At 45.9% G+C, this 21,096-nt stretch overlaps 1 protein-coding gene across 1 annotated transcript in view; it reads left to right on the top strand.

Annotated features, from left to right (window-relative positions):
* Positions 1–6: 6 nt before the first annotated feature.
* LOC103256884 (solute carrier family 22 member 4) overlaps positions 7–21,096 on the top strand; it is a 44,350-nt gene continuing 23,260 nt past the window's right edge. Inside the window, exons 1-3 of the mRNA XM_008054658.1 lie at positions 7–243; positions 18,379–18,482; positions 19,927–20,081. Coding sequence (XP_008052849.1) covers positions 19,958–20,081 — 124 coding nt within the window. The 5' untranslated portion in view covers positions 7–243; positions 18,379–18,482; positions 19,927–19,957. The remainder of the gene's footprint in view (positions 244–18,378; positions 18,483–19,926; positions 20,082–21,096) is intronic.

Raw genomic sequence — 21,096 nt, 5'->3', positions numbered from 1 at the left:
CGGGTGCCGGACACCGCGAACCTGAGCAGCGCTTGGCGCAACCACAGCGTCCCGCTGCGGCTGCAGGACGGCCGCGAGGTGCCCCACAGCTGCCGCCGCTACCGGCTCGCCACCATCGCCAACCTCTCGGCGCTCGGGCTGGAGCCGGGGCGCGACGTGGACCTGGAGCAGCTGGAGCAGGAGAGCTGCCTGGATGGCTGGGAGTTCAGCCAGGACATCTACCTGTCCACCGTCGTGACCGAGGTGGGTGCCAGCCCCCGCCGGGCCGAGGCCGGGGACCCGGAGTGTGCCTCTGTGTCTGCGTCAGCTCTCCCTTAAGACCCCCTGTGCAGTGCCCGGGTCAGCGTTCCTCCCCTCTTCAAGCCTGCCTGATTATGCTTCTGGTAACAGGTGGGCGCTCCAGGAAAGCAGGACTCGTTTACTGCTCATTCTGGGATGACTTCCTCCGTTCAGTCAAGAGATGATGGAGAAGGGAGTTGTCACCAACTGCCTTTGCTTTTCCGAATTTCACAACAGATGAAGTTTCCCAAGAGCTCAGATGCTGCCCAGGGAGGCCCAACCCAAGGCTGCCCAGACACACTGCCTGAGTCACCTTCCTGCCAGGGATAGGAGGAGGGTAGGAGGGACTCTGTTGAGCCTGGTGCAGACACAAAGATGGGCCTTCTTGCTGGGCAGAGCAGGGGAAGATATGACCTGTTCCCTGGCCACAGACTTCTGGAGGGATAAGGAATACTGCTCTGCCACATACCTTGGGATGAGGCCCGGGGTCCTGTCCTGAGGCCCCAGCTTATCCAAAAGGAAGTAGAGGGCCTCCGGGTGCTGGCTGGGTGCAAAGAGGCAGAGAAGTATAACCCTGGCCCCAAGGCACTCATGGAGAGACAGACTCACAGAGACCAGTCTAAGCATAGGGCCAGTTGGTGGGCAGGGACCCAGCTTGTGCCGCCAGCCTTCAGCATCCTAAGTGGTCTGGTGGCAGGTTTCTAAGTTCCAGGAATCAGGACGTAAACATGCTTCTGTGTTCTTCCTGCTTCACATCTGGAAAGGACCAGGAGACGCCGGGTCAGGGCACACCCTCCTTTGGAGGAGAGCATCCTCATCCTCATGGACTAGTTTCCTGCTATTGAATAGGCAGGCAGGATTTCCCTGCTTCTAGCCCCTCTTCTACTCTATGTTCCTTCCAAGAAAGACCTAGGGAATGATCTCTGCTAGTCCTTTGTCTCTTCCTCTCAATGCAGTGTGGCAATCATCAGACATTGTGTCAGGCCTTGCGCTGAGCACTAGGATACTAGGGTGTGGACATCAGAGGTGTGGGGCCTGCCCTCAGAGCGCAGATGTCCATAGGGCTCGCTGGCTGTGCTGCAGAGAGGGCTGACATCAACCCTGGTTAACAATAGGTTGCTGGAGCCTGAATTCAAATCCTGGCTTGCTTGCTGTGTGATTTGAGATAAATGAATTACCCTCTCTGTGGGATAAGGTGGGAAATACTCCAAAAAAGGGGTGATGACGTAAGTCTGAAAATATACGTAGAGCCTGTCCATGCAAAGAACATGGCAGATTTCAGAAGTGGAACTCCCATAGATGAGGGTTGCTGGAGCTCAAGGAATAGTAGGTGAAACTAGAAATGCCTACAGGGGCCAGTTCATAGTGGGCCTTGTAGGTATGTTGAGAAGTTGACTTTATTCTGAGGACAGTGAGGAAATAGTAAGAGTTCTAAGCAAAGCCAGATTCGTATTTCTAGAAGGAGCTTACTCTAACTGCTGTGGAAAGCAAAAGACCAGCGAGGAAGCTGTGGAAGACACTTCTGCAAGAGAATGGTGGCCAGCCTGGTATGGTGGTGGTGGAATTTGTAGGACCTGTGGAAAGTGGGCTCAGTCCGTGGGCCATCTCTGGATGTCCCCACCATTAACACCATGGCCGCCTTGAATCCTAAAGTGACTGTACTCCTCTGGCCTTGATCCCCTAAGGGGGATCCCCTAGTGCTAACCCACCCCCAGCCCACAGCATGGCCTGGGCCAGCCAACCCACAGCATGGCCTGGGGGCAGCCAAGACTGGGGCTCAGCTCATCCCACATCAGTTCTTAGAAGTATTATCAGCGCCGAGTGTGGGGCTGGAGCCACCTGCCACAGCCTTTCCTGATAGCTGGGCTGACCTGTCTTCTTTTCTTTTCCCTCCTCACTGGTTTTGATGATCTCTGAGTATGCAGAATGGGTGGCGGTTGGCCTGCAAACTCATAGTTACCCATATTGTGCTGGTTCACAGGGACCAGTGGGTCCCTCTTGGGACACACATCATCACACACTCACATGCCACACCAGGATTTACTGTTTTTCAGCAGCCTTTCCCTTCCTTGCTTCTTTTTTGGGCCGTGGGAGTAAAATAAAAGGTAACTGGGCACTGGTGGTTGGGGGAGGGGGGAAGGAAGCAAGCATGCACTAGGGTGAGCTGGGCAGGCTGGCTCTCCCCAGAGGGGTGGTGGCTGGACTGACTGGGGGGTCAGTTTTGACTCCACTGCCAACCACCTGGCTGACTTCAGGTAGGTTACATCACTGCTCAAAGCCTCAATTTCTTTATCCATAAAAAGGGATACAAGCATATGAAAAGAGACTTAACATCACAAATCATTAGAGAAATGCTGTGGTTTTTACTTAAATCATAACAAGATGCTACGTCATACCCATGTGGATGGTTACTATTAAAAAACAGAAAATAACAAGTGTTGATAAGGATGTGGAAACACTGGAACCCTTCTGCATTGCGAATGAGGATGTAAAATGTTATAGCCACCATGGAAAACAGTATAGCAGTCCCTGAAAACATTAAAAATAGGATTACCATATAATCCAGCAAAACCAGCTCTGGCTATATATCCAAAATAATGGAAAGCAGGGTCACAAGGAGATATTTGTATACCCATGTCCACAGCAGCATTCCTTACAATAGTCAAAAGGTAAAAGCAACCCGAATGTTAGTTAACAGATGAATGGATAACATACTGTGGTATCTACATACAGTAGAATATTGTTCGACTTTAAAAAGAAAGGACATTCTGACACATGGAAGAGCCTTGAGGGTATAAAGCTTGGTGAAATAAGCCAGTCCCAAAAAGACAAACATTGTTTGATTTCGCTTATAGAGTTATAAAGAGTAGTCACACTGATAGGAACAGAAAGTAGATGGTGGTAGTCAAGGGCTGGAAGAAGGAGGAATGTGGAGTTGTTGTTTAACAGGTATAGAGTTTCAGTTTTGTAAGATGAAAAGAGTTCTGGAGATTGATTGCACAATAATGTGAATGCTACTGAACTGTACACTTAAAATGGTTAAGATGATGATTCTTATTTTCTGTGTATTTTATCACATTTTTATATTTAATTTTTAAAATATACATTTTACTTTAAAGTTGTGAATGAAGTACAATTCAGGATTAGGTATATGTGTGGACATTGTGCAGGTAAAGTTTGGGTCTCCTTTTAGTCCCCACTTTGCCTGGTTTGAGATCAGGTGCCCTTATTGATGTTATGTGCGCCTCCCCCACCCTACCCCAGCAGTATCCCCCTACTGCCAATTCCTTCTCATAGTATTATGGAAATGTTCAAGGTCCACTTATGAGTGAGAACATGTGGTACTCAGTTCTTTGTTTCTGTGATGGATCGCTGAGTATTATAGACTAAATCCATCTAAGTCCATATGTTTGCCCTTTATGGATGTGTAATATTCCATTGCATATATGTACAACATTTTAAAAATCCAGTCCAGTTTCAGTGAGCAGCGTGGTTGGTTCCATGTTTTTGCTATTGTGAATAGTGCTTCAATAAACATGCGTGTTCAGGTATCTTTTTTGTACAGTGATTTGAGTTACTCCAGGTATATTTCCAGGAGGGGGATTGCTGGATCATATGGAAAGTCAATTTCTAGTTCTTTTAGAAATTGCCACGCTGTTTTCCATAGAGGTTGAACTAGTTTGCAGTCCCACCAGCAGCGTAGAAGTGTTCCCTTTTCTCCACATCCTCATCAGCATCAGTTGTTGTTTGTTTTATTAATGATGGCCATTCTTACTGAGGTTAGGTGGTAGCTCAATGTGGTTTTGATTTGCATTTCTCTGATGATTAGTGAGGCTGAGCACCTTTTCATGTTTGTTGGCTGCCCATATATCTTCTTTTGAGAAGTGTCTATTCATGTCTTTTGCCCATTTTTTTTTTTTTTTTGAGTCATATTTTCACTCTGTCACCCAGGCTGGAATGCAGTGGCATGCTCACAGCCACCACAGCCTTGATCTGCTGGGCTCAGGTGATCTTTCCACCTCAGCCTTCCAAGTAGCTGGAACTACAGGCATGCAACACCATGCCCAGCTAATTTTTTGATTTATTGTAGAGATGAGGTCTCGCCAAGTTGCCCAGGCTGGTCTCAAATCTGTGGGCTCAGGCAATTCTCTCACCTCAGCTTCCCAAAGTGCTGGGATTAAAGGCATAAGCCACCGTGCCTGACCTGCCCACTTTTTAATGGGTCTGTTTGGTTTTTTTCCTTTCGTCACTTTTGAGTTCCTTGTACATCCTGAATGTTAGGCTTTTGTTAGATTATCACATTTTTTAAAATGGGGATAATGGGTGCCTACTTCATCTGAGTTGTTGCAAGGACTCAGTGAGATCATGCCCCACACTCCATCACATGATGGCCAGCACAGAGTCTGGCACCAGCAAATGGGCATCATAGATGGCTGGGGAGGGATGGTAAGGGCAGGACCTCAGCACCCTCCTTGCCTTCTCCTCTGGCTGGACACTGCATACCATGGGAACTATCCTAAGGGCTAGGTTGTGGCTGGAATGATAGGTTATGAACCTTGGGGAGAGGCTGAGCCCCTGTTCCTACAGTGGTAGTTCTAGGACTCAGAAAACAGGACATAGGTCCAAACCCTTGCTGACTTGGCCAGTGCCAGTGGAAAGAATGGCTTCAGCTCCCCCACGGGGTCAAGGTCAGAGCCCCTGAGTAGGTTCTCTGCATCCCAATTGGCACAATATGGGTCCAGGGACTGTCCTCAGATTGTGTCTCTGCCTTACACCACTGCGTTAGGATCTCCCAATAAGCATACCCTTGGGGACAGACAAGCTCGTCTGAACTGTCCCCTGGCTCCTCCACAGAAGGACAAGATCAGCCAGGAACCCAAGGATGGCATGTTCTTCTGTAGAAATGCCTTTCATAGTATGCCAAGAAGTAGAAATCTGGTGTCTGAGGTGGGACTGCTGTGGGTGCATCCGTCTGTGTATATTTGTGTGTATAAAGCAGTTTCCTTCCTCAGGGGCTGATTGTGAAGTTCAATTTATTTGCCCTGTGCAGTTACCAAGAATCAAATTATTTTCTAAGTTTATTTTAAAATAACTTTTGTTGTAGAGAAAAGCTGTAAAAAGAGAGTTCATAAATACCTTTCATCCAGCTTCCACTTATGTTAACAATTTAAATACTCATAATCTACTTATCAAAACCAGGAAATTAATATTGGTTACAATAGAATTAACTAAACTACAGACCTTTTCAAATTTCACCAGTTTTTCCACTAATGTGCTTTTTCTGTTTTAGGATCCAATCCAGAATCCCACATTGTATTTAGTTGTCATGTCCCAGTCTCCAATCTGTGACCATTCCTCGGTCTTTCCTTATTTTTCATGACCTTGATGTTTCTATGAGTATTTTGATGAATGTTCCTCAGTTTGGTGTGTGTGATTTTTCTCAAGATTAGATTGAGTTATGCACTTTTTGCTAAGAATACCATAGAAGTGACATGTCCTCAAGGCATCATGCCAGTGGGTACATGATGTTGGTATGTCTTATCACTGGTGATGTTAACCTTGGTCCCTTGGTTAAGTTGGTATCTGCTGGATTTCTCCTCTGTAAAGTTACTATCTTTTCCTTTGTAATGAATAAATATCTTGGAGTAAATACTTTGAGATTATACTAAATCCTGTGTCTCCTAACACTTTTACCCACCGATTTTAGCATCCATCACTAGACCTTGACTGAAACAACTGTTACTGTGGTGTTTGCCTAGTGATTGTTTTGCATTCCCCACATTCCTTCTACATTTATTAGCTGGAATTCTTCTGAAAAGAAGAGCTTCCCCTCCATATCCAAATATTAATTTACCAGTCATTAACTTATATCAGTACAGGCTGATACATATTGATTTATCCCATCAGTTATACTCTAATACTATCCATATTTATTTTGTTGCTCCAGTTGTTCCAACTTGAATCAAGCTCACTTTCAGGATAAAGAATATAAAAATCCGGGGTAAGGTCCATCATCTGTTTCTAGAGTCAGGACTGGAGAAGTCTGTGTTTGCCTTTGGGGGGAGGAATGCCAGTCACTCTAGTAGCTAAGTTTTCTGTACAGTAGTAGCTGGGCATGAACAGGGCTAGGGACAGGTGGGATCTCAGGACTGAAGTTTCTGTTGAGAAAGGAAGGAACCTCAAACATCCCAGACAACCTGATGATGGGGTGCTTGTCACTGAGACCTACTGTAGTGGTCAGGCCTCAGTTTCCATGGACTTGGCCTTCCACAGAGCCTTTCAATGTGAAGACTCCACAGAGCAGAGGCCCTATGTGCAAGGAAGCTCCAAAGCCTCCTTCCCTGAGGCTAAAGGAGCAGGAAGAGGAGCAAATGCCCTGCTCTCCAGGGGTCCTAAGTTCATCAGCAGGGCCACACACAGCAGAGGCCTGGCTCCTGGCCAGGGTCTAAGCATGGGCTGGCCTTTGCCTCAAGCATACCCTCTTTTTCCATGGAACATCATAGGTAACCTTGACCCACTCTCTGTCCATGGGCTGGGAAAACTCTGGCAGTCACCTCTGAGCCAGATACCACTTCTCCTAAGCCTTGTGCTCCAGAGGTCCTGGGGGAGCCCATTTGCTAACTAAGGACAAGCCTTCTTGGTAGGCCACCAGTGGCCTGAGGCAGGGCTGCCACAGCACCATGTATACTTCTGTCCTCTTCTGCAGCTGGCTGCATCCTCTAGGAGCCTATGGGTGGAGCTGTGGATGGCTTTGCCCTTAGGCATGATGGAGCCTCCAACAAAGGGCCTGGACCTCTGGAGGCACTAGCTCTGTGGTTTCCTGGCACCTAAGTTCAGGGCATAGACAGCAGCAGGGACGTACTGATTCCCCACCCACAGCCCAAAGGTGGGCCAGGTATGTGGAGGAACATGAGGGCCTCATCATCCCCTGTTCGCAGGATGTTTCTGGGAAGAACTGAGAGCAGTGGAGCAAGGAATAATGAGTCAGGCTAAACCTGACATGTGGCTGGCTACTTTGTGGGACTTTTTGGCAGCTCTCAAGGATGCACCTCCTCTGGGGCCTGAATGGGCTCTGGCAAAGGAGGACACCTTAAGTGATAGGCAGGCTTGTGGTATTTTTTTCCATCAAAACTGCAGGCTGCCCTGGGGCATTCCTCGCTGGTGGGGAGATTGGCAGCTTGACTGTCAAGATAGCCTGAATATTAACCACACTGCTCCGCCAAGTCCACATTCAGACCTGCCCTCTGGCAGAATCCAAAGAGGATAAGGCATGGGGGCCTCCATCCACAGCCAGTTCTAGTGAGACTTTTATTTTTAGGCAATGCTTCAGAAAGCTGGTCTTGCCAAGAACAGATAGAGGAGACTCAGGGGCTTCCCCAACTCTGGCCTGAACGTGCTTCCCTGTTTGTTTATCAGCCACCCCGCCTCAACCTGTTTGCCTGTTGCCTCTCAGCAGTATTCCTCTGACAACAGTCACCAGGACCTCAGAATGTGCCTTTGTTCCAAGGCTGCTTCACCTGCACCTCCTGCCAAGTTTCTGGATACATAGACTTTGTCCACTCCTGGTGGGCAGCAGAACCCTCAGATAGAGTCCAAGGTGGCATTTTGACAAAAACAAGGCTTTCATAGGACTAGTCAGAAGAAGCTGCCTATGCCCTGGGACTCTAGAAGGACAATAATTCCTCCCTTGGAACAGGCTGCATTCGATTTATGTTGAAGGCTAATGCAGGTCTGCCTTGTTATCTAAAGCCTTGGTGTGGTTTTAAGTGTGTCTCTGGAGCCCACAAGAAAGGCAAGAATTCCCATTTGGAACAGAGATGATGTGGAGAGAATGGACTCACATGCTCTAGCAAGAAGCACAGATAGCCCAAGTCTGGCGAGTGCAGCATTTGCAAGACTGGAGGACAGGTTCACAAGTAGCACCTTCCAGAGCTTCCTCTCAGTGCCAGGTGTCTGGCACAGACACCATGCTAATTGCTCATCCCCAGAATGGAGCCTTGTAGAGCTGTGGTGGATCCAATGCTGGGGTGCAAGAGGCAGAACCAGGCCTCTGAGCGCCCCTTCTCCTTCCCGCACCCTTCTCACTCCAACCCCCATCTCCCACTCAAACTCACTGGGTCTTTTGCTTTGGTTCCGCTTCTCATGACCACGGAGCTCTTCACTGGGGCTTTTCTATCTGTGGTGGCTTTCTCTTTACAGCTAAGCTAAGGAAAGATACTGAGAACATTTTAAGGTTTAACAGTCTCCTGGTTCAGTTATTAAATGGAAATATAAGTAGAAGAATTAAATGGCCAAAAAGACAACCCACAAAATGGGAGAAAATATTTGCAACTCATATCTGATAAAGCAAGGGTCCCCAACCACCGGGCTGCAAACCAATACCAGTCAATGGTCTGTTAGGAACCTGGCCGCAAACCAATACCAGTCAATGGTCTGTTAGGAACCTGGCCGCACAACAGGAGGTGAGCTGCAGGCGAACTGAGCTCTGCATCCTGTCTGATCAGTGTTGGCATTAGATTCTCACAGGAGAGTGAACCCTATGCATGCGAGGGATCTAGGGTGCACACTCCTTATAAGGATCTAATGCCTGATGAACCCTCCTCCCCCCACCATCTGTGAAAAAATTGTCTTCCATGAAACCACTCCCTGATGCTAAAAAAGTTGGGGGCTACTATGATAAAGAATTTGTATCTAGAATATAAAAAACAAAGCAACAACAAAAACCTCTTACAACTCAACGATAAGAAGACAACCTGATTTAAAAATAGGTAAAATTATTTGCCCATTTTGGAAAAGAGGCATTTTTCCAAAGAAATACAAATCAATAAGCACATGAAAAGATTACACACAACTACACAAACATTTAGAGTCTCTGAAAACTGTCCTAAGGGCATACAGAAAATGGAGAACCATTTACTCAAGGAAGTCTACTATATCTTGGTAAGAACAGTGGGAGCCTGTAGCACTGAGTCACAACGTCTCAATCCCTCTCTTTCCTATCCCTCTCAGCACAGAAAGATGGAAGCTCCACCCTAGGTGAATGTGGCCAAGAAAACAGAGTACACTCTCCCCATCAGCTCCCAGTTAATGAATATGGTGTCTCACCAAGAGGGCCAATCAATGCCCACTCTCCACCCCACCCCTGCATTCTCTGAGCTCCAAGTTGCAGAAGCTAAAATCCTGGTGAGTGCAGTCAGGAGATCAGGGGATCTAGTTCTCCCCCCAGCCCTACCCATATAGTGGATGCTCTACCTCAGGTTCCCCATGTCAAGAATATTGGGGCCTTGGTTGTCCTTACCGCAGCTTATTCATAGGGCAGAAATTCCACACAAGGAGAGGCAAGCCAAAAAGACCAGAGACTACCACTCTTACTGAGTGTCCTTACTCATAAAGTAGGAGTGTCACTCCAAAAGAAATGGGCCACTTTCCCTGTCCACTGCTCCAAGATTTTGCCTATGAGAAGACACAGTCCAAAAGAAAAAGAGAGCTGAAACTGTCCCCACAGGAACTAACTTTATTTGAAACCAAGTGTGTGGAAGGTCAAGCCTAAGATTGCTCTAAAAAACAATGGAAATTTTGGGTAAGCAACAAAGAAGATTCTGGTAACTCCATTAGAGCAACAAGGTAACACATAGGGCTGCGTTTATAGGAAAGAACTGAAGAGAGACAGCTATGAGCAGTTCTTCTGGAGTCAGAGCAAACCTTAAAGACTTGCCTCAAAAACTACTCCTGCAAAGGGACTTGAATTCAGTTGGATTAAACTGTGGGAAAATATATGCCCTAGGGCATTGTTGAAATTAGATAGTAATTAATGAGCCTAACAGCTGAGAGTGATACCAGGAGAGACAGACAGCTTAATAGAAAGATCAGAGAAATGAGGTGAAGGTGTGTGTTAGTGCCCAGAGTTTCTACAATATATTGTAGAACAAAGAATTATAAGATATGCAAAGAAACAGGAAAGTATGATCCAAACATGGGGAGGAAAGTAGGCAACAGAAGCTGCTTGGGAGGGCTCACGTAGATTTTAAAAGACTTAAAAGTAGCCATCATAAATATATTCAAAGAACTAAAAGAAGTCATGCTTTTAAAAGTAAAAGAAAATATGATGATGCTATCTTATCAAATAAAAAATACCAATAAAGAGATATAAATTACATTTATATTAAAAAAAAAAAAAAAAGAACATCAGCCAGGTGTGGTAGCGCTCGGAAGGCTGAGGCGGAAGGATTGCTGGAACCCAGCGACTGGAGACTCCAACTCAAAAAAAAAAAAAAAAGAACAGAGCCAGTGCAGTGGTGTATACCTGTAGTCTCAACTATTTGTGAGGCTGAGATAGAAGGATCATTTGAGCCCAAAAGTTCAGGCAACAGAGCAAAACCTGTTTTTCAAAACACAAACTAACTAACTAAATAGAAACTCTGGGGTAAAGATGTACAATAACTGAAATAAAAAATTTACTCAAGGACCTTAGCAGAAGATTTGAACAGGCAGAAGAAAGAATCAAGCAAACTTGAAGATAGACTGTTGGAAATTATACAATCCAAAGAACAGAGGGGGAAACAAAGGAATGCCGGAAAATAAACAGAGCTTCAGAGAAATGTGAAACGCCACTAAGCACAGCAACATATGCATAATGGGAGTACTAGGAGAGGAGAGAGAGAAAGGAGCAGAAAAAAATACTTGAAGAAATAATGGCTGAAAACATCCCCAAACTAGTAAAAATCTACACATTTCAGAAACTCAACAAACTCCAAGCAGAATAATCACAAAGAGATCCACACTCTGATACATTATGGCAAAACTGTTGAAAGACAAAGGGAGAAATTAAAAAACAGCAAAAATATGATTTGTCACATACAAGGGAACTCCAATAAGATTAACATTTGAGGCAGCCAGGCATGGTGGCTCCCACCTGTAATCCCAGAGACTCAGGAGGCTGAGGCGGGAGGATTGCTTGAGGCTAGGAGATTAAGACAAGCCTGGGCAACATAGCAAGATCTTGTCTCTAAAAAACAAATAGCTAGGCATGGTGGTGCATGTATGTAGTCCTAGCTACTCAGGACACTGAGGCAGGAGGATCAATTGAGCCCAGGAGCTTGAGGGTACAGTGAACTATGATTATGCCACTGTACTCCAGCCTGAGTGACAAAGGGAGACTCAATCTCTATTTTAAAAAAAAAACACTTTGGAAGGCCAAGGTGAATGAGTTGCCTGAGCCTGTGGGTTCGAGACCCACCTGGGCAACTTGGCAAGACCTCATCTCTACAATAAAATAAAATAAAATTAGCCAGGCATGGTAGCGCGTGCCTGTAGTTCCAGCTACATGGAATGCTGAGGCGGAAGAATTGCCCAGCAGGTTGAGGCTGCAGTGGCCGGGAGCGTGCCACTGCACTCCAGTCTGGGCAACAGAGTGAAACTCCAAGTCAAAAAAAGAAAAAAAAAAAAAGAGGCCAGGCTTGGTGGCTCAACCTGTAATCCCAGCACTTTGGGAGGCCGAGGAGAGTGGTTTGCCTGAGCCCGTGGGTTTGAGACCAGCCCAGGCAACTTAGCAAGACCTCATCTCTGCAGTAAATCAAAAATTAGCCAGGTACAGTAGTGCATACCTGTAGTTCCAGCTACTTGGAAGGCAGAGGTGGAAAGATCACCAGAGCCCAGCAGGTTGACGCTGGGGTGACCATGAGTGTGCCACTGCACTTCAGCCTGGGCAACAAAGTGAGACTCTGACTCAAAAAAAAGGAAGGAAGGAGAGAAAGAAAGAAAAACAATTGACTTCTCATCAGAAACAATAGAAGACAGAAGGCAGTGGGATGGCATATTCTGAGTGCCGAAAGAAAAAAAGACTGTCAGCCAATAATCATATATTCAGCAAAACTATCTTTCAAAAATGAGATGAAGAAATTTTGAAATACACAAAAACTGAGAGAATTTGTTTGCAGCAGTACTGTCTTACAAGAAATACTAAGGGACACTCTTTAGGAATAAATTTAACAATAATTGCAAAATTATACTTTGAAAACTACAAAATGTCACTGAAGGAAACTAAAGAAAACCTTATGGAAAAACATCCTATGTTCTGTTTATGGAGCAGAAAACTTATCATTAGGATGGCAGTGCTCTCTGAATTAATCTATAGACTCAATGTAAAAGACATTTAAAGCATTAGACATTAGAGAAATGCAAGTTAAAACCACAATGAGATACATCTTCACACTCATTGGGATGGCTAAAATTAAAAAGATACATGATAACAATGCTGGTAGAAATATGAAGAAACCATAGCTCTCATTTATTGCTGTTGTGATTGTAAAATGGTATACCCACTTTGGAAAACAGATTGGAAGTTTCTTAAAAGATTAAACATAGATTTATCATGTGACTCCACAATTCCACTGCTATGGATATTCCCAAGAGAAATGAAACTATATGTACACCAAAAGTCTTGTACATAAATGTTCACAGCAGCAATATTCACAGTACCCAAAAGTAGAAACAACCCAAAATCTATCAACTTGATGAACAGATAAATAAAATGTGGTATACCCATACTATGGAATATTATTCAACCATAAAAAGGAATGAAGTACTGATATGGCACAATGGCATGAATGGACCATGAAAACAAGCTAAGTGAAAGAAGCCAGTCACAGAAGATGGCATATTGTATTATTCCATTTATGTGAAATGTCCAGAATAGGCAAATTCATAGTGACAGAAAGTAGATTAGTGGTTGCCAGGGACTGGAGGAAGAAAAGAATTGGAAGTGACTGCTGATAGGTATGAGTTTTTTTTTCTTTAGGGGTGATGAAAATGTTCTAAAATTAGATCATGCTGATGGTTGCACAACTCTGTGAATATACTGAGAATGACTGAATTGTAAACTTTAAAAGAGTAATTGTTATTATATATAAATTATATCTCAGTAAAGCTGTTATAAACAACAATAGTTAAATAGCCAGTTTAGCTTTGTTTTGTTTTTGCAGATGGTCAAGAAAGTTCCACAATCAAGTTATATGATGGAAATGGGGTGGATGTATATTCTATTATTAACTACTACTTCTTACTTTTCCCCCGGAATGAAGTATAACTATGAGAGAACACTATAGAAATCTATTTTTCATTCTTAAGTGGACCATTGCTAATTTTTCACTCACACGCATCTGTGGGATTTAAGTACCTTTATGAAGGGATTTTATACCTTGTGGTTAGAGCTTTTCTGCTTTTTAGTAATGAGATGAAAGAATGTTTATTTCTTAGGCTCTCTTTTGTGTAGTCAGGTTTAAGTGTAACCTGCTTTGCTTATTCATCCATGCTGTTCCAAGTCATGGTTTTGCTCAGGACAAATAAAATGCTCTACTAGCAAGAGACTGGTAGAAAGGGAACTACCATTAATGAGGACTATAAAGTGTTAGACACTTCACTGACATTTCCTGTCCAATGTGTACACCATTCCCAGGAGGAGGTATTATCATCACCTCTTTGAAGAATCAGGCAGATAGAGGTGAATGAGTGGCCCCAAGTCACACAGCCAGAAGTGGCAGAGCCCAAGAAAGCCTGTGCTCTTGGCTCAACACTTTCAGTTCTGTGCAGGTCAGAGGTGATACACTTATCTTTATGGTCCTTTATAGCTCTGATCAGAGCTAAAACTGCCAGACTTTGGCTACTTGGAGTGTTCAAGGTTGAGGGTGATTTTCAAAGTACAGTGTGTGATACTCCCCAGCCCCAGTACCACATTTTCCAAACTAGTTTTCTGTTATTCCTAATTAATTGTTCAACATTCATTCATCAACAATCTGTTAAGCATCCACTGTAAGCCTGGTACTTTGCAAGTATTAGTCATTTAAAATACGATTATACAGATTATTCAGGTTTTGGAAGTCTGTCCTTCTGTTGGAAGATGATGAAGAGAGTCTGTCTCTTTTCCTCTAACCAGAGAGCAAAGGCAAAGTGGCCCAGAACAGAGCCTGCCCTGCCCCAAACCAACGGGCTCATGCATGCACATGTGCACATCTGATCTGTCCTGTAAAGTATGCTTGACCTTGAGCTTTGTGAGGGCAGGGACCATGTCTTTCTTGTGCTCCACACAGAGCCTGGCCTGGAGCAGGTGCTCAATGTCAGCTGAATAAATGATTAAGCAATTCCTTTGACCAATTCACTAGGAGAACTTGGGCTGCTAGCTTCATTGCTCTGTGCCTCCATTTTACAAATGAGGGTAAAAAAGAACACCCATGGCAACTTTGAGATCCCATGAGATAATACAAAGCACCCATTCCCATTATTGACGTTGCTGGGAGGCACATCCTTTCATGCCAAGAGGGATATCCTATCCCCTGTTACGTTTGAACCAGGATTTTTGTTTCTTAAAGCAGAGCTCAAGGCCACATGACCCAGCCATATGGAGCTCACTCTGCTCTGTTGTGAGAACTTTGGTCTGAGACCCTGAGGATGGGATGAGCATAGTAATTCTGGGAGGACACATCCAGTGCCCCTACCCATGCACAACTTGGGCCAGCTGGTTGCCACATTCCACCCTGTCTCTGGAGGTGGAAGGTAAACTATGTTTTGTAATTGTTAGAGTTTGATTTGAAAGCTCAACCCCAGAATGTTCTAGCCAGCTCCTCACCAGGACATGCACCATTAGCCTCTGAGCTGGTCATGGGCATGCATGTTTGTGTGTACATGTATATGCAAATATGTGCAGTGACCTAAAGGAACAGTTCTGTCCTAGCAAGGAAAAATTGTCTCCCACGGGATCTACCATGTCACACAGGTTAACCATAGTGAGTTCTTGCAGCCCTGGCTAGTAGGGCCCCAAGATACATCCCTCAAACTCGAAGGCACTTGGGGCATGCAGGGCCTGGTCTCCCCAAGAACAGCCCTTTCCAAAAGGCTCCTCTTCAGATTAGCAGCTGATTGGACTCCAGCCCTGAGCCCCACCTGGAACTTTGTCTGCCAATCCTGTGTCCCAATACCAGGCCCCTTGCAGCTTTCCAAAAAGACCCCTTGGGCACAATAATTCCCCAAGAGAGAGCCCAGACCTCAAGCCAACCATGGACAGCCATGTGATCTAGCTACCTTCCCCTGCTGGTTGTGAGCAGGGTATTCAAGGGCAAATGGCACCCCACATGAGTTTGGGACAAATGGCCACTGCACGCACATGGCCTCCTCCTGTGCTACATGATACTGACCGTACTTCTGGGGCCCCTCTTCAGGGAGGGAAGTGGGACCAAAATCCATGCTGCACAGCCTCTAGAAAGGAGAGCCATGGGGAGCTGGCCCTCACATCACCCTTCCCAGTACCTTGGTTCAGAACTCCAGCCTCTATTCCATTCCCCAAAGAAGCCAGGCTTGACCCACTACCAGGGCCAACATCATGGGCATGCAACCTGTATAGTACACAGAGCCCCACACTTGGTTTCAATGTTCTGCCACTGCTGCCTTGAAATTCTTTTAAAATTTTTGAACAATAAGTTCTGAATTTTCAGCCTGTACTGGGCCTGCAAATTAGGTAGCCAGTCCTGCCCTTTACTCATGCAATGCCTGGCTTCACATCTAAAGCCTTCCTTCCCTTTCCGTCTCTAAATCCTATCTATCCTCCCTGAAGGCAAAGTCCTGACAGAAAAATATTTGAAAAACTACAAAAGAGAGCTCATTATTTTTGGAAGAGCTTTTCTGCTCTACTGCAGATGGAACGATGGTTGACATGTTAATATTTTTATCAATCTTGAGTTTTTCTTGGCTCCATACGAGGCTAAAGGCTGCAGTGGAGGCCCTCTACCCCTCGTCCTGGTATAATTGTCTCTTGGCATCAAATCCCTTGAAGAATTGTAGAGGATTATATTTAATAAGTTCATTTTGTCCTGCTTTGGGAGCACAGGTTCAACATAGGACCCAGGTATAAGATTGGGTTCTGAGGCTCAAGTTGGTATCTACTATGTTCATTTAAATTGCTTGAAATTCTTACTTGTCCTGAAATTATTAGTAATTTTTGAACAAGAAGTTCTGCATTTTCAGTTTGCACTGGGCCTGCAAATTAGGGTGCCAGTTCTGCCCACTACTTTGCTCATGCAATGCCTAGCTCCACATCTAACAGCCTTCCTCTTTCCTTTCTTTCTCTAAATCCTAAATCATATTTAATAAGCTTATTTTGTCCTGCCTTTGGAGTAAAGGTCCAAGGCAGGACATGGGTACAAGATTGGGTTCTGAGGACCAAGTTGGTCCAGCATGCTCATTTACTTGCTATGACTTCAGACAAATCCCTGTCTTAGAGCCTCATTTTAATCTTCTGGAAAGTGGGTCACATTTCATATCATGAGACTTTGGGCCTGAATCATTCATCTCTCTGTGTGTCAGAGGCAGACCCAACTCTCTTTCTGAAGCTTTGACCAGTTATTTTTGGAGGTAGGTGGCCATTAATTCAGGCACATGTCTCGCCTACAATTTCTGATCTGTGAGCTCACAGAGCACATGAGGGTTCATTCCCTTTTCTCCTGAAGCCCATTCAGGGGTCCCCAGGTGAGGCAACCATACTCTGGGTCATCTCAGATTTAACCTTGGATTGTGCCAGAGGGGCAGAGAGCTGAGTTCTGGGCCCATGTTGTTTTCTTCTGCAGAGCTGTGTTGATCACTCAGCATTGCCAGCATTGTGAGGCTGTGAGAGGCGGCCTCATGAATCTTGCTATTGTCTCTAGGACAGGGGTATTCTCAAGAACATTATCTACAGCATCACACAGTGACTCCTTTGTGGAAGAAGTATATAGGAGAGACTCCACTCAGGTCTCCATATTCACAAAACTGTGTTTCTGCAGAATGAGTTGATCACTTTGGGTGCTTGTGATCCTTCTGAGAGCTGAGCTGCTGGGATACCCAGGGCTAGACTAGGGCCTTGGCTGGCAGGCAGGCAAGCCCTCAGGCAGGACAGCCCAGGGTCAGTTTTTCCCCAGGTTTAGTTGTTGCAACCTCTTTTCTCTTTACTTTCTGTGTGCCCTAATGCCCTTACCTTTTTGTTTTACACTTTTTCTCTTGCATATGTCTTTATAAACACCTCTCTCTGCTGCAGATGAGATGTGACATAAATATGCCAATTTATGTTTAAATCTACCACACTTTCAGGGGAGCTGTGACAATTAAGAACTGAACTGCTTTGCAAATACCATGGAAGCAGCACCAGCCAGTGGGGCTGGGCTTGGGTGGGAGGCAGGGGTCTTTCCTCTAGGCTGGATCACTTTGCCATAGGCAGCAACCCCCAGCCCCCAGCCCAAGTTACTCATTGATACCTGTTTAATTATTTTTTAATAAATGAAAAGTGATTAAATACACTCTGAAATCTTTGTAATCTCCCTTGAGATCTTGCTGAATTGACTTAAGTCAAGAGCTGGGAACTGAAATTCTGGCTGAGACTCTCATTTTATGGATATACCAGCAGTGACTTGTTAGGGCACCAGCACCCCACAGGCCCTGGGGAATGGGAGGGACCACACTTCTGGAAAGGCTGGATGGGAAGGAGAGGGTAGGACTGTAAGAAGGGGCGCTAAGGAGCGCTGGAGAGGAGTGATCAGGCCCCAACACAGTGAGGTCCTAAATCTGGCCCCGAGCTTAGCCTAGGTGTGAGCGGACCAGGGACTACAGGGCTTTTCAAAGGACTCTGCTCAGAAAATAAATCACCGAGTTCCTGAGACCACATATACTTTTCAACAAGGGAGAGGACATTTTTACCCCTAGACCAAGTCACCATGCCCTCTGCTCTGCTCTGCCTCTCCATGCTGGCCTGCCCTCTGAAGGGTCAATGCCGTCTTTGCTTCACACTGCTTCACTCCAGTCACAGCCACAGCCTCAGCTTGCTTCTTGTATTGTGCGAGTCATCACCCTCCCTTTCAGAAGAGGAAGCTGAATCTCAGGGAAAGTAGTGACGTGCTGCCCCAAGTAGTGACGTGCTGTCTCAGTTCTGGCATGGGCCAGTCAAACCCGGGACTGCATGGTGTATGCCCTTTGCACAAAGGCAATATCCTGCATGGGGGAGGGGAGCCTGCCATGCTGATATTCCCGTGGCACTGGGCCGGGGTCGGGGCCTGCTGGAGTGTTTCATGCTGTCTTTCTTGGCAGTGGAATCTGGTGTGTGAAGATGACTGGAGGACGCCCCTCACCACTTCCCTGTTCTTCGTAGGCGTGCTCCTCGGCTCCTTCGTGTCCGGGCAACTGTCAGACAGGTAAGGGTCCTGGGAGGGATGAAATATGGGATGGGGCCCCTGTCGATTCACATATACTCATTTCAGGGTACTGAGTCAGTGATAGGAGCTATGATGCCTCCGATTCACCCTGCCCTCAGTACCCCTCACATGGACCTACTTTTGTTCCATTCTCCCAGCCTTGTACTCCCAAGGCTTTGGCCAGTGGTTGGGAGGGGCCACTGACCCCACTGGAGAGTGGAGTCTTCATACCACAAACCCCTTGACAAAACATGATGCAGCCATCACCACTGCCCTCCCCACCTCACCCTCAACTCAGGGGCAAAGGGTCTATGCCATGTGATCTGTCCATAAACAGCCAGGAGCCAGAGTTAGACCAGGCAGGGAGCAATAACTGTGTACTCACTGCTCCTGGAGCTTGGGCTCCTGACTGGGCACTGGGGCCACAGAGCTAATGCAGGCTGGCTTGGGGCCTCATGGAGCTCACAGGCTGGGGAAGACAACGTCACAGCATCAAGAGACATGTTCCACAGGATCCTGAATGTTCTGAGATGACCAGAGCAGGAAGGTAAAAGTGCTAAATGGCAGTGTTGGGGAAAGCTTCCCAGAGGAGTGCCTGTCCCTCCCCCAGCTACAAAGCCCAACAGGACCCCAAGCCAACAGCCTGAGACCTGAGCTTGAAAAATGGGATGGGAGACTGTTCTATGTATACCTGTGCTCCATTCTACCCATTGATCACTACCAGAATGTGAAATTAACACTGAAACTAACTACAGTGTCACCAACAGACATTGCTGAAACCTATATCTTCCTATGAGCAGTGGTTTGCAATTTTGGTTGCACCCTAGACTCATGTGGGAAATTTAAAAATCCCAGTCTCCAAACTGCATCCCAAACAAATGAGAATATCTGAAGGTAGGGTGATGGCATCAGTATTTTTTTCAAGTTCTCCAGAGCAGCTATAGAAGGACTCTTAGTTCTGGATTTATAGAATTCCCCTGCTGCTGATTTAAGAAATATCTGCTATCTGTGCAGTACCCACTTTCCAAATATGTGGCAGCTTCTAACTCTGTGGCTCCTTCTAAAGAGCAGATTTCCACCCAATCCTTGCATATGCTGTTCTGTGCTTTCGAGGTTACTGTCTCCACAGGAAGTTAGAACCTCAGAAGTTATCTCCTAAGCAGACAGGTGGCTGAGGCCTCACCAAGGAGGAAGCTGGAAGGATGTGATGGGGAGAAAAGTCTGAAAGAGCCCTGAAAACAAACAAACAGGGTAACTCCCTAGGTCCCCTCCCATTGTGGGAGATTTTCTGTCCTCTCAATAAATTCTGCTTTCTAAAAAACAAACAAAAACAAAAAACCCTAGGTCTACACTGATGTCTGACTCAGGGTTTGCAGCACACCTTGAGTTACAGCCTTGCTGTAACCTGCGCATCTCATGTTTTGTGTTACGCTATATTTTATAGGTTTGGCAGGAAGAACATTCTCTTCGCAACCATGGCTGTGCAGACTGGCTTCAGTTTCCTGCAGATTTTCTCCATCAACTGGGAGATGTTCACTGTGTTATTTGTCATCGTGGGCATGGGCCAGATCTCCAACTATGTGGTAGCCTTCATACTAGGTAGGAACGGCTTCTGAGGCACAGGCTTCCTCTCCTTACCCTCCGAACGGTCAGGAAAGAGGAAGCCACTGGGCTGTGCTTCCAAAGTTGATTGGCCTCAAATATTTGTGTTGGAGGAGGGAGCTATAACCACAGGCTGTTTGGACTTGTCATGGACAGGGCGGGCACTCACAGGGAGCATCTCTGTGCTGGGCCCTGAAGTGTGATGGAAAATAAGAGCTGGAACTGGTAAAAACCACAGCACAACAACTGAGACACACTCTCAGGAGTACGGACTTGAGAGAAGCACAGAGGAGATCTTGAGGGAGGCCTGGGGATGTCTTTGCCTGAGCAGTTAAAGTTTAGGGCTTCTTCCTGGTGGCCTATGAAGCGACTTAGAAGAGCAGTTGGTGTGGCCAGTACACAGGCAGAGGAAGCACATGCCAGACAGGGGGATTTCGGCACCAGCCCGCCATCTCTGGCTGATCAACCTGAGTCACAGCCCACCACCAGAGCATATCAGCCAAGCACAGAACAAGCCTCGCTGCGCTGATAATAGTCCTGTCTCCTATCAGGCTGCATGAGAGAGTCTCATCAGCTACAAGGCCACAAGGAGGCCCTTGGGGCCCCCAGCAGCTGCTCCTGGGAGGAAGTGAGGTGAGCTCCAGGCAAGTTGATCAGGGTCATCTGAGGAGTGAGTCCCCAGGCATTCTGTGAGCCCACCAAATGGGCAGGTGAGAGAAGGTGAGACGAGGGGAACCTCTGAGACAGAAGTCACTAGTTCTCATAATCTCTAGTGTGAGAATATATTCTAATTGTCTCAACACCATTCAGTTTATCCCTATTGTCACAGTGTAATTATTAATAATTCCCCTTTATATAGGTGTAATGATTCTTCCTGTCTCAAAAGTCTGAACCTGGTTAGGTGATGCTGATTGCTTTAAAGAGTCTAAGTGACTCTTTGGCTTTGGAGATGCTCTTAATTGAAAATGTGTATACCCTCTGTCAGGATGCCAGGACTGAATTGTTCAAATTC

This window comes from Carlito syrichta, unplaced genomic scaffold (genome assembly GCF_000164805.1).
Source record: "Carlito syrichta isolate Samal-C Ts95f unplaced genomic scaffold, Tarsius_syrichta-2.0.1 Scaffold297468, whole genome shotgun sequence".
NCBI lineage: Eukaryota > Metazoa > Chordata > Mammalia > Primates > Tarsiidae > Carlito > Carlito syrichta.
The sequence above is the reverse complement of the archived record's forward strand: the minus strand, read 5'-3'. Positions and strand labels throughout refer to the sequence as shown.